The sequence below is a fragment of the Scyliorhinus torazame genome, chromosome 10 (genome assembly GCF_047496885.1).
Source record: "Scyliorhinus torazame isolate Kashiwa2021f chromosome 10, sScyTor2.1, whole genome shotgun sequence".
NCBI lineage: Eukaryota > Metazoa > Chordata > Chondrichthyes > Carcharhiniformes > Scyliorhinidae > Scyliorhinus > Scyliorhinus torazame.
Window position 1 is genome coordinate 87,143,927 of NC_092716.1, and position 13,285 is coordinate 87,157,211.

Consider the following 13,285-nt stretch of genomic DNA (forward strand, 5'->3'; position numbering starts at 1 on the left):
ACTGACTGTAAAATGCTTGGGAACGTTACAACATTGTGAATGGTGCTGTAAAAATGCACATTCTTTCTTTCACCATACAATATATTTAGGAATCCTCCTAAAATTCATTAGACGTGAAGATATTGATGAGATGAAGAACTACTTACGACACAAAACCAAAATAAAGCCTTCTCAGCAAATGGAAGCAGAACACATCATTTAATCTAAATATTTGGATGAAGTCATATGACTAGCAAAATGTGGAATGCTCGTACTGAAGAATGGAATCAGTTTCCAATTTTGGTACCTAATTTCAGTATTAAGGTCAGGAGCAAAAAAGCCAGATGCAGAGTATGGATCCCTCTATATATTATCATCCAGACTCCAAACTTTGAAGAGCATCCCCTTCTATGCTGGTGGGATGCTTTTAAACTACCCACACTAAGTATCCTTAGTATCTCTTGGAGCAACTTTGCCAATTACATTTTGTATAGCTTTGTACTGTGGTCCCACTTGCATTGACTGGATTCAAGCCATCTTAACTTTTGGCTGCTCTGAAAGAGCAGCATTACAGCTCATCATCTGGAGTAGTTTAAAGCCCAGACTTCAGAAGGTGAAATAGCAATGTAAAAATTTAGTGCGCCACTCAGTCTCCACGAAATGTATAATTATACGCAATGGATACCAAAGAATGATTTAAGGCGGTAATCATGGTGTTGGGTTCAAGCCATTTGTCCAAGTCAATTGTACTGCTGTCTTGCATTAATTATAGGGCAAGATTATGAATTCTTCACTGCCTGAAAGAACATACAACATGTTGTGTTATTTTGCACAAAGCCCAATGTTTTATGAGGTCCTGCATATTAAGTAATGGCTGTAGTAACATATATATAAAAAGATGGATAGGCCACACAGAGCTGCATGCATTTCCAGCCATCCAAAATTCTTTTACACAATTATTCAATGCACATTCATATGCAATAAATGAATCAGGGCACTATGCACAGGATTTTTCAGATGTCAGGGTTTCCCGCACCAACAGCACCCAACGCGTTGATGGGGAATGCATCTCTGCCGATACCAGCTGCCTTGCAGCCATTTAACAATGGTTGGGGCATTAACTGGTTGAGGCCAAGACTTTCGCTTCCACCTGGAGAGGAGGTCCTGTCTTAGAGAGCTGTTTGCCAATTCCAGCAGCACCAAGATCAAGCAATGGCCTCTGCTGGGACTACAGGCAATTCCTGAAGAGGAGGAGCTAATGGAGGTCAGGTTTAGGTAGGTCCAGTGTATAGGAACAGATCCTGGCTGGCAGGTCTGAGCGAAGGAGGTGATGGGGTGAGGTGGGGAGGGGAGCCAGATTTGAGAGGCTAGGCAGCCAAAAAGGAGGATCTCCCCCTCCTTGCCTGACACCGCCTCGCCCAATAAAATTGCCCACCTTGCCTGGGCAATTCCAACCTTGGGCTTTTGAGTAAAAAAGGGGCAGGGGTAGGATGAGGCATGCAAGTGGTCAGTAATTGGCCAGAAGGGCCTCAATAAACCCAAGGGCAAGTAAAGTGTCCAATGCCTCCAACACCCTTGTAAAATTTGAGGTACGTCAGGCAGGTGGTGGGCAAGCCACACATTACATTTTTCCTGAGGGGAGGATGCCCCAAATCAGGCCTGGGATAGAGTCTTTACTGTGCAGGAGGCAGCCACTGGCCCATTGAGTCTGCACCAACCCACTGAAAGAGCACTCCACCCAGGTCCACTCCACTATCCACCCCACCCCACCCTCGTAACCTAACTGGCACTAAGGGCCAATTTTAGCATGGCCAATCCACCTAACCTGCGCATCTTTGGACTGTGGGTGGAAACCGGAGCACCAGGAGGAAACCCAAGCAGAAACGGAGAAAATGCGCAAACTCCACACAGACGGTGACCCAAGGCTGGAATTGAACCCAGGTCACCGGCGCTGTGAGGCAGCAGTGCTAACCACTGTGCTGAGGGTGAAGACTTTTTCTAATTGGCATCCTGATCCAACGAGCATGGGCAGGTTTCCAGTCCGAGACCCTGCCCACCACTTTAAAACTGCATCTGGGTTGGGTAGGGCCGGGCGTGATCCCGAAGCGAATCCAGTCCATGCTATTTTGTGTTCCTTTTCGCCCTCACTCAGAACACGCTACGTTAGGAGTGTAAAATTAAGCCACAGATATTTCCACATTATTTTCAATTTAATTTGGCAGTTTATAATGAACATGAATTATTTTATTGGATGACTGGAACCAATACATTTTTTTAAAAAATGAACATCAGAAAAGTACGGAATGCTGTGTGGAGTTTGCACATTCTCCCCGTGTTTGCGTGGGTTTCGCCCCCACAACCCAAAGATGTGCAAGGTAGGTGGATTGGCCATGCTAAATTGCCCCTTAATTGGAAAAAAATGAATTGGGTACTCTAAATTTTTATTAAAAAAAAGAAAAGTACGGAATGTACAAAGGTAATTTTGGTCAAACATAGCTATCTCCCAAATATATTAACTCTCTCATTATGACTGTTAACGGTAGTTTAAATTACGGAAAGCTGTGTACTATACTCCCTAAACACACACACACGACTATGTGGCAAAATGTGGCTCCAACTCCATCTACAAGTTTGCTGATGACACGATGAGTCAGAGTAAAGGAGGGAAATAGACAACCTAATGGAGTGCTGTAACAACAACAATCTCTTCCTCAACGTCAGCAAAACTAAGGAGCTGGTCATCGACTTCAGGAAGCGAAGTATCGTACACACCCCTGTCTGCATCAATGGTGCCGAGGTGGAAATAGTTGACAGCTTCAAATTCACAGGTGAGCACATCACCAACAATCTGTCTTGGTCCACCCACGTCGACGCTACGACCAAGAAAGCACAACAGTGCCTATACTAGGAACCTAAAGAAATTTGGCATGTCCACATTGACTCTTACCAATTTTTACAGATGCACCATAGAAAGCATCCTATCTGACTGCATCACAGCCTGGTATGGCAACTGTTCGGCCCAAGACCATAAGAAACTACAGAGAGTCGTCGTGAACACAGCCTTCCATCACATGTAATCGCCTCCCATTCATTGACTCTGTCTACACCTCCTGCTGCCTTGGGAAAGTGGGCAGCATAATCACAGACCTCGCCCACCCAGGTTATTTTCTCTTCCAACCTGTTCCATCGGGCAGGAGATATAAAAGTCGGAAAACACGCACTAATCGGTTCAAAAACAGCTTCTTCCCCTCTTTTGGGCTGAACTGATCTCTTCACACATCTTCTTTACTGAGTAGTACTATACTCCATATGTTTCACCTGATGCCTGTGTCTACGTACTTACATTGTGTATTTATGCATGTCCTATGTTTTTTTCATGTATGGAATGATCTGACTGGAATGTACGGAGATCAATACTTTTCACTGTACCTCAGTGCATGTGACAATAAATCAAATCAAAAAATTAGAAAGTTTTACCTCTACTTTATTTCCTGGCGGAACAACATGGCAGGGTTCATAAGACTGGAGCGAATAAAATATGCGTTAAGAGGATCGGCTCAGGGGTTCACCAGGCGGTGGCAACCGTTCCTTGACTATCATAAGACCATAAGACATAGGAGCGGAAGTAAGGCCATTCGGCCCATTGAGTCCACTCCACCATTCAATCATGGCTGATTTCAACTCCATTTACCCGCTCTCTCTCCATAGCCCTTAATTCCTCGAGAAATCAAGAATTTATCAACTTCTGTCTTAAAGACACTCAACGTCCCGGCCTCCACCGCCCTCTGTGGCAATGAATTCCACAGACCCACCACTCTCTGGCTGAAGAAATTTCTCCTCATCTCTGTTCTAAAGTGACTCCCTTTTATTCGAAGGCTGTGCCCCCGGGTCCTAGTCTCCCCTGCTAATGGAAACAACTTCCCTACATCCACCCTATCTAAGCCATTCATTATCTTGTAAGTTTCTATTAGATCTCCCCTCAACCTCCTAAACTCCAATGAATATAATCCCAGGATCCTCAGACGTTCATCGTATGTTAGGCCTACCATTCCTGGGATCATCCGTGTGAATCTCCGCTGGACCCGCTCCAGTGCCAGTATGTCCTTCCTGAGGTGTGGGGCCCAAAATTGTTCACAGTATTCTAAATGGGGCCTAACTAATGCTTTATAAAGCTTCAGAAGTACATCCCTGCTTTTATATTCCAAGCCTCTTGAGATGAATGACAACATTGCATTTGCTTTCTTAATTACGGACTCAACCTGCAAGTTCACCTTTAGAGAATCCTGGACTAGGACTCCCAAGTCCCTTTGCACTTCAGCATTATGAATTTTGTCACCGTTTAGAAAATAGTCCACGTCTCTATTTTTTTTCCCCAAGTACAAGACCTCGCACTTGCCCACGTTGAATTTCATCAGCCATTTCTTGGACCACTCTCTTAAACTGTCTAAATCTTTCTGCAGCCTCCCCACCTCCTCCATACTACCTGCCCCTCCACCTATCTTTGTATCATCGGCAAACTTAGCCAGAATGCCCTCAGTCCCGTCATCTAGATCGTTAATATATAAAGAGAACAGCTGTGGCCCCAAAACTGAACCCTGCGGGACACCACTCGTCACTGGTTGCCATTCCGAAAAATAACCTTTTATCCCAACTCTCTGCCTTCTGCCTGACAGCCAATCGTCAATCCATGTTAGTACCTTGCCTCGAATACCATGGGCCCTTATTTTACTCAGCAGTCTCCCGTGAGGCACCTTATCAAAGGCCTTTTGGAAGTCAAGATAGATAACATCCATTGGCTCTCCTTGGTCTAACCTATTTGTTATCTCTTCAAAGAACTCTAACAGGTTTGTCAGGCACGACCTCCCCTTACTAAATCCATGCTGACTTGTCCTAATCCGACCCTGCACTTCCAAGAATTTAGAAATCTCATCCTTAACAATGGATTCTAGAATCTTGCCAACAACCGAGGTTAGGCTAATTGGCCTATAATTTTCCATGTTCCCTTCTTGAACAGGGGGGGTTACAACAGCGATGTTCCAATCCTCTGGGACTTTCCCTGACTCCAGTGACTTTTGAAAGATCATAACGAACGCCTCCACTATTTCTTCAGCTATCTCCTTTAGAACTCTAGGATGTAGCCCATCTGGGCCCGGAGATCTATCAATTTTTAGACCTCTTAGTTTCTCTAGCACTTTCTCCTTTGTGATGGCTACCATATTCAACTCTGCCCCCTGACTCTCCGGAATTGTTGGGATATTACTCATGTCTTCTACTGTGAAGACTGACGCAAAGTACTTATTCAGTTCCTCAGCTATTTCCTTGTCTCCCATCACAAAATTACCAGCGTCATTTTGGAGTGGCCCAATGTCAACTTTTGCCTCCCGTTTGTTTTTAATGTATTTAAAGAAACTTTTACTATCGTTCCTAATGTTACTGGCTAGCCTACCTTCAAATTTGATCCTCTCTTTCCTTATCCGTCTCTTTGTTACCCTCTGTTTGTTTTTGTAGCCTTCCCAATCTTCTGACTTCCCACTACTCTTTGCCACATTATAGGCTTTCTCTTTTGCTTTGATGCATTCCCTAACTTCCTTTGTCAGCCGTGGCTGCCTAATCCCCCCTCTGATAACCTTTCTTTTCTTTGGGATGAACCTCTGTACTGTGTCCTCAATTACTCCCAGAAACTCTTGCCATTGCTGTTCTACTGTCTTTCCCACTCGGCTCTGCTCCCAGTCGATTTTCGTCAGTTCCTCCCTCATGCCCCTGTAGTTACCTTTATTTAACTGTAACACCTTTACATCTGATTCTACCTTCTTTCTTTCAAATTGGAGATTGAATTCGACCATATTATGATCACTGCCTCCTAAGTGCTCCCTTACTTTAAGATCTTTAATCAAGTCTGGCTCGTTACATAACACTAAGTCCAGACTGGCCTGTTCCCTCGTGGGCTCCATCACAAGCTGTTCCAAAAAACCCTCCTGTAAACATTCAATGAATTCCCTTTCCTTGGGTCCACTGGCAGTATTATTTACCCAGTCCACCTGCATATTAAAGTCCCCCATGATCACTGTGACCTTGCCTTTCTGACATGCACTTTCTATTTCGTGGTGCATTTTGTGCCCCTGGTCCTGACCACTGTTAGGAGGCCTGTACATAACTCCCATTATGGTTTTTTTGCCTTTGTGGTTCCTCAACTCTACCCACACAGACTCCACATCATCTGACCCTATGTCGTTTAGTGCTATTGATTTAATTTCATTCCTAATTAACAAGGCAACCCCGCCCCCTCTGCCCACCTGCTTTTCGATAGGTTGTGAATCCCTGGATGTTTAAATGCCAGTCCTGAACCCCCTGCAACCATGTCTCTGTGATGCCTACCACATCATACCTGCCAGTCACAATCAGGGCCACAAGCTCATCTACCTTGTTCCGTACACTGCGCGCATTTAAATATAGCACCTTTAATTCTCTATTGACCGTCCCTTTTTGTTTTCTTAGTGTGGTGGACCTTGGTTTACTGAGCCTTTCCATACGCTGTGTCATATTTTGTGGGATGGGGACAATCGTAACCACTCTTGAGTTTTGTCTGTTTGTGTTTTTTTGTATTCCTAAGCAGCTACGCTCACCGCTGATTACTTCACCTCTTGGTTCCCTGACTTTCCCTTCCCCCCCCAATCTTTAGTTTAAAGTCCTATTGACCACCCTATTTACTCTTTTCGCCAGAACACTGGTCCCAGCTCGGTTCAGGTGGAGACCATCCCAACGGTATAGGTCCCCCCTGTCCCAAAACTGATGCCAGTGTCCCATGAAAAGGAACCCCTCATTCCCACACCACTCTTTCAGCCACGTGTTAACTTCCCTTAGTCTTGCCTCCCTATGCCAATTTGCACGTGGCTTGGCAGTAATCCGGAGATTATGACCCTTGAGGACCTGTTTTTTTAATTTGAATCCTAGCTCTTTATAATCTCTAAACAGGTCCTCTTTCCTAGACTTGCCTATGTTGTTGGTACCGACATGGACCACAACAACTGGATCCTCCCCCTCCCTCTCCAGTATCCTTTCAAGCCGGTCAGAGATGTCCCGCACCCTAGCACCGGGCAGGCAACATACCATGCGGGACTCTTTATCCTGCTCACAAAGGATACTATCTATCCCCCTGATAATAGAATCCCCGACAACTACAACTTGCCTATTTACTCCCTCCCCTTGAATGGCCTGCTGAACCATGGTGCCTTGGTCAGCTGACTCATCCTTCCTGCAGCCCTGTTCGCCATCCACACAGGGAGCAAGTGCCTCATACCTGTCGGACAGGGTCAAGGGCTGAGACTCCTGAGTTCCTGACTGCTGGTTCCCTTTACCTGCCTGACTTGCAGTCACACCCTGCTGTCCCTGGCCACTGGCAGGATTTAAACTACTTACTCTGACAGGTGTGACTGCCTCCTGAAACATAGTGTCCAGGTAAGTCTCCCCCTCCCGGATGTGCCTCAGTGTTTGAAGCTCAGACTCCAGCTCATCAACTCTGAGCCAGAGCTCTTCGAGCAGCCAACACTTACTGCAGATGTGGTCGCTGCAGCTCGCAATGGGATCTGCCAGCTCCCACATCAAGCAGCTCAAGCACATCACCTGACCAGCCATCACTAATTAATTAATTAGTTTAATTTAAGTTTATGGTGGGGGCAGCTTCAGCCAATCAGACACTACCCTGCACTTTTAACTGAAAAACAGCACAATTAGATTAACCACTTACCTTTCCTGGTTACCTTACTGCACCAAACTACCAAATTCTCACTGTCTGTATCTCTCTCACTCCGGCTGTCTCCTTGACCTGCGCAATGCTAATAATATAATATAACAATGCTAATAATAATATAATATGGCACTTACCTGGATCTTATTATTAGGTTAGAGGAGGAGGGTGGGTGGGAGACACTACACGTGTAGTGTCTCGGGTTTCCTCTCCACCAGAATTTATTGGTTGGGGGGAAGGACCTTCCCAGACGTCCGCGGGTCGAAAAAAATAAAACAGAAAAGTGTTTTTTAAAGGAAAAACTTACCTCCCAGAAATGCCGTGCGCACCGCTCCCGCCGAAATGCAACGGCCTGCTCCTGTGAAGGTAAGTGTTTTTTAAAGGAAAAACCTACCTCCCAGAAATGCCTTGCGCACCGCTCCCGCCGAAATCCAACGGCCTGCTCCTGTGAAGGTAAGTGCTTTTTAAAGGAAAAACTTACCTCCCAGAAATGAATTATCGCGGAACGATAATGGAAAAACAGAAAAGACAGCAGCAGCAACCCAGGGGGGGGGGGGGGGGGGGGGGGGGGGGGGGGAGAGTATTATCCGGTGTCTTTGTTTTTTGCCAGTTGTTGATATTTGCTTTTTGTTTCTCTCTTTTTTTTTTCATTTGTTGTTAGTTTAATATATTATTTAAATAACGTTTAATGCATATTCCTTTATTAAGTTGTAAAAATGGAAAATCTCTGTTTGAAAAATGTCAATAAAATATATTTCAAAAAAAGAAAGTGCTTATCTGTAAGGTGCTTTTCAAAGTTTATTTGACCAATTTTATACTTACGTGCCACATTTTGTGGTGAATGTGTAATATTTGTCTTGCATCTGTTTAACTGCCTTAACTGATCTGAATCATTACAAATATCTCTTTTACTGCTCCCTCAGTTTCTATTGCTCTCCCTAGTCTTGTGCAATCAGTTAATCTAATCACCTTACAGTTAATTTCTATATCTTTATGTACATTGAAAACATTAGGCTATCAGCACTGACCATTGTGGGACCAACTTAATATCTCTCCACCTGAAACTGTACACAGTTATAAACAACAATGAAACAGAACAACCGGAGGTCTTGTTCATTGTGGCTAGGGACTTCAACAAGGCCAACGTCAAGAGTGTACTGCCAAAATTCCATCAATACATCTCCTGTCCCACCAGGAGCGACAACACTCTTGATCACTGCTACTCAAAAATCAAGGGCGCCTACCGTTCCATCCCCCGACTGCACTTTGGTAAATCAGACCGACCATAAGACGGTGCTTCTTCTCCCGGCATACAAGCAGAAACTCAAGCGGGAGAATCTGGCTAAGAATAAGAAGGTCGTACAGTGTTGGTCCGAAGAAACAGAAGAGCTCCCACGTAACTGCTTGGAGACAGAGAACTGGTCCATATTTAAGAACTCAGCAACCAACTTAAATGAGTATGCCACCACCGTCACAGACTTCATCAGCAAATGTGTGGATGATTGCGTTCCAAAGAAAGCAGTATGTTCCTTCCCCAACTGGAAACCATGGCTTAATCGGGAGATAATAATAATAATCTTTACTGTCACAAGTAGGCTTACATTAAAACTGCAATGAAGTTACTGTGAAAAGGCCCTAATCACCACATTCCGGCACCTGTTTGGGCACACAGAGAGAATGCAGAATGGCCAATTCACCTAACAGCATGTCTTTTCGGGATTTGTGGGAGGAAACCGGAGCGCCCGGAGCAGAAACAGGGAGAATGTGCAGACCCGGCACAGACAGTGACCCAAGCCTGGAATCAAACCTGGGACATTGGCGCTGTGAAGCAACAATGCTACCCACTGTGTTACCGTGCTGCCCAGGACTCCCGACTGAAGGGCAGGTCTGAGGCGTTCAAGTCAGGCGACCTTGATCTACACAAGAAATCCTGGTACGACCGCCGCAAAGTCATCCGGGATGCCAAGAGACAATATCAGATCAAGCTAGAGTCACAGACTAGCATTACAGACTCTCGTCAGTTGTGGCAGGCCTAAACAACACAATGGGCTACAAAGCAAAGCCGAGCAGTATCTCTGGCAGCAACGCACCCCTCCCCAATGAACTCAATGCATTCTATGCTCAGTTCGAGCAGGAAACCATCAATCCGCTACCGACTGCCCCAGCACTACCGGACACACACACAACCACCGTCACAGCTTCCGAAGTCAGATCGGCCTTCCTGAAAGTGAACCCTCGGAAGGCGACGGGTCCGGACGGGGTTTCTGGTCGTGCATTCAGTGCCTGTGCAAACCAGATGTGTTCCTGGACATCTTCAACCTATCCCTACTCCGCTCCGAGGTCCCCACCTGCTTCAAGAAGACCACCATCATACCAGTGCCAAAGAAGAACCAGGCAATGTGCCTCAATGACTACCATCTGGTGGCCCTGCCATCAATTGTAATGAAGTCCTTGGAGAGGTTGGTCATGAAGCACATCAACACTATACTCTCAGGGTGCTAGATCCATTGCAATTTGCATACCGCCGCAACTGGTCCACATCAGACCCATAGACCACAATCAGTAAGAATAAACAACACCACCTCCTCCACGATAGTCCTCAACACCGGAGTCCCGCAAGGTTGTGTACTTAGCCCCCTACTATATTCCCTGTACACACACGACTGCATGGCAAATTTGGTTCCAACTCCATCTACCAGTTTGCTAACGATACAATAGTGGGTTGCATCTTGAACAACGACGAGTCAGAATACAGGAGGGAGTTAGAGAACCTAATGGAGTGGTGTAACGACAACAATCTATCCTTCAATGCCAGCAAAACTAAAGAGCTGGTCATTACTTCAGGAAGCAAAGTGCTGTACACACCCCTGTCTGCATCAATGGGGCCGAGGTGGAGATGGTTGACAGCTTCGAATTCCTAGATGTTCACATCACCAAAAATCTGTCCTGGTCCACCCACGTCAATGTTACCACCAGGAAAGCACAACAGCGCCTATACTTCCTCAGGAAACAAAGGAAATTTGGCATGTCCACACTGACTCTTACCAACTTTTACAGATGCACCATAGAAAGCATCTTATCTGGCTGCATCACAGCCTGGTATGGCAACTGCTCGGCACAAAACCGCAAGAAAATTCAGAGAGTCGTGAACACCGCCCAGTCCATCACATGAACCTGCCTCTCATCCATTCACTATCTCCACCTCCCACTGCCTTGGGAAAGCGGGCAGCATAATCAAAGACCCCTCCTATCCGGATTATTCACTCTTCCAACTTCTTCCATCAGGCAGGAGATACAAGTCTGAGAACACGCACGAACAGATTCAAAAACAGCTTCTTCCCCGCTGATACAGACTCCTAAAAGACCCTCTTATGGACTGACCTAATTAATACTACACTCCATCCGATGCCGGTGTCTATGTTTTTACATTGTGTACCTTGTGTTGCCCTATTATGTATTTTCGTTTCTTTCCATGTACTAAATGATCTGTTTGAGCTGCTCGCAGAAAAAATACTTTTCACTGTACCTCGGTACACGTGACAATAAACAAATCCAACTATAGCCCTCACGGCTACCAAGTTTCCTATTCATTGAATAGCATCTCGAAGCATGAAAAGTCACTACTCCATCTATAAAATTCTCAAAAAAGTTAAAGGATCAACATAGACTTACATCACAATCCCTAATAGCATCCATAGCCAGCAAATCATTGCCATGTTGAAGCTGAAATTTCACCATTTCTTCTGCAGCTCTGAGGTAGTTAAGCTCCTGTTCCTGAACCGCACTGCATTCCTTGATCAAGTCCTTCAGTAACAGTGCATACTTGCTCATCCGTTGGATAGGTTTCAACAGGTAGGAAGCCAGATTCATCTTATCACCCAGTTGTAGTTGTTTGTACTAAAATAACACAAAGACAGAAGTAAAACCAGTATAGTGAGAAGACATATTAATTTTTTACGGGAGCTGCAGTTTAATAAAAGGATAATACTGCACTAAAGTCAATGTTCAGTCAAAGGAAGATAAAATAGCAAATAATCATGGTTCAGAGCACAATGCCTAAGTACAACCTCATTAAATATGGCTTTTTAATTGAAAAATGTCAACAGACCATGCCCAATTCCACTATCCAGAAAATGTAAAATTGGACAATATAATTATTTTGTAATCATTTTCTAAGCAGGATTTTACTGAATGAATGTTGTGTAACATCTGACATGCCTACCTTGAAAAATATGTTGCCATGGCTGGCAAGCAGAGCATCAGATTTGGGCTTGTTCTTGCTATACAATGCATACATGCCAAACTGGTCTTGCTGTAAAAAAGTTAAAATGTTATATTTAATTTATATTTCTACCATTTTTCACCATGAAATAATTCATATAAATAAATTAAAATTAGCAGTCAACCCGGTGATCAAATAATTATGACAGCTCTTTGGAAATTTAAGATAATAGCATCCCTAATCTTTTTGTTCCAGAACTGGAATTCAATCTCTTAATTAGCAGCAGAAGTCAAGGCCCTCACATGCCCAGGAATTCAGATGCAGAGACAAATCAAGTTCCAGTGGCATTGTCTCGAATACTGATTGGAATGGCAAGTAGGATTAAAAATTGGCTGTTTGCACAAAGATCAAGTCGAAGGCAATTATTTCCTTCCCCCAAAGAGGTCAGATTTACCATTCAGCACTCCCACAGGGTACCTAAGCTCAAAGGCAACACAGACCAATGGCAATACTATAAACCAACAGCAATTTTCTCACCCTGTTCTCTTTAAACACAGCTACTCAACGAGCATGGTACTACTGATTTTACACTTGTACGCAAGATTGATGACTATCCTACCCAGGTGGTAAAGATTAAGCAAATTTGGCAACTCAACAAAGAGCAGTTAAATGGTAACTATTCAGTTAATATTTTTTGAATAGTCCATAATTATGAAATTCCTAAAACATACTATTCCCACAGTGGTTAGCATTGCTGCCTCACAGCATCAGGGTCCCGGATTCGATTCCAACCTTGGTTGACTGTGTGGAGTTTGCCCGTTCTCCACGCGTCTGCATGGTTTTTTCCCCACAGTCCTAAGATATGCAGGTTAGGTGGGGTTACGGGGTTTTGGGGATAGGGCTGGGAGTGGGCCGAGGTAAGGTGCTCTTTCAGAGGGCCAGTGCAGACTTGATAGGCCAAATGGCCTCCTACTGCACTGTCGGGATTCTATGGATATCAAAGTTGGATTTCAGAAAGGCCAAACTGATTCAGAACTAAAATAAAACCACTCTGCCTTTTATGTACACAAGTGTTTCAATTCATGTTGCCTTTCAATTGAAAACTAATCTGAAAAATAACAGTGTTTATAGTAATCAGTGTTTTGGTTCACTGTGCATCTTTTCAAAGTCTTAATTGGAAAGCATTTCAGAGCTATGTAAATTATTTTGAAGTGGTGTTCTTCTAATTGCGTTATTGTAAATTGTCTCAGTGAAGCACTAGATGAGTTTGATCAATTCAATATGAGGCACAATGACCAGTTTGAAATTTTGGCATACGGATATCCAGAAGAAAGAAATGC

At 44.4% G+C, this 13,285-nt stretch overlaps 1 protein-coding gene across 5 annotated transcripts in view; it reads right to left on the reverse strand.

The window, feature by feature from the left end:
• plekhg4 (pleckstrin homology domain containing, family G (with RhoGef domain) member 4) overlaps positions 1–13,285 on the reverse strand; it is a 371,163-nt gene that overhangs the window by 44,227 nt on the left and 313,651 nt on the right. For all 5 annotated transcript variants that reach the window (XM_072518380.1, XM_072518379.1, XM_072518378.1 and 2 more), the window contains 2 exons: positions 11,946–12,035; positions 11,396–11,620 (listed from right to left, as the gene is read on the reverse strand). In XM_072518380.1, the coding sequence (XP_072374481.1) occupies positions 11,396–11,620; positions 11,946–12,035 (315 nt within the window). The remainder of the gene's footprint in view (positions 1–11,395; positions 11,621–11,945; positions 12,036–13,285) is intronic.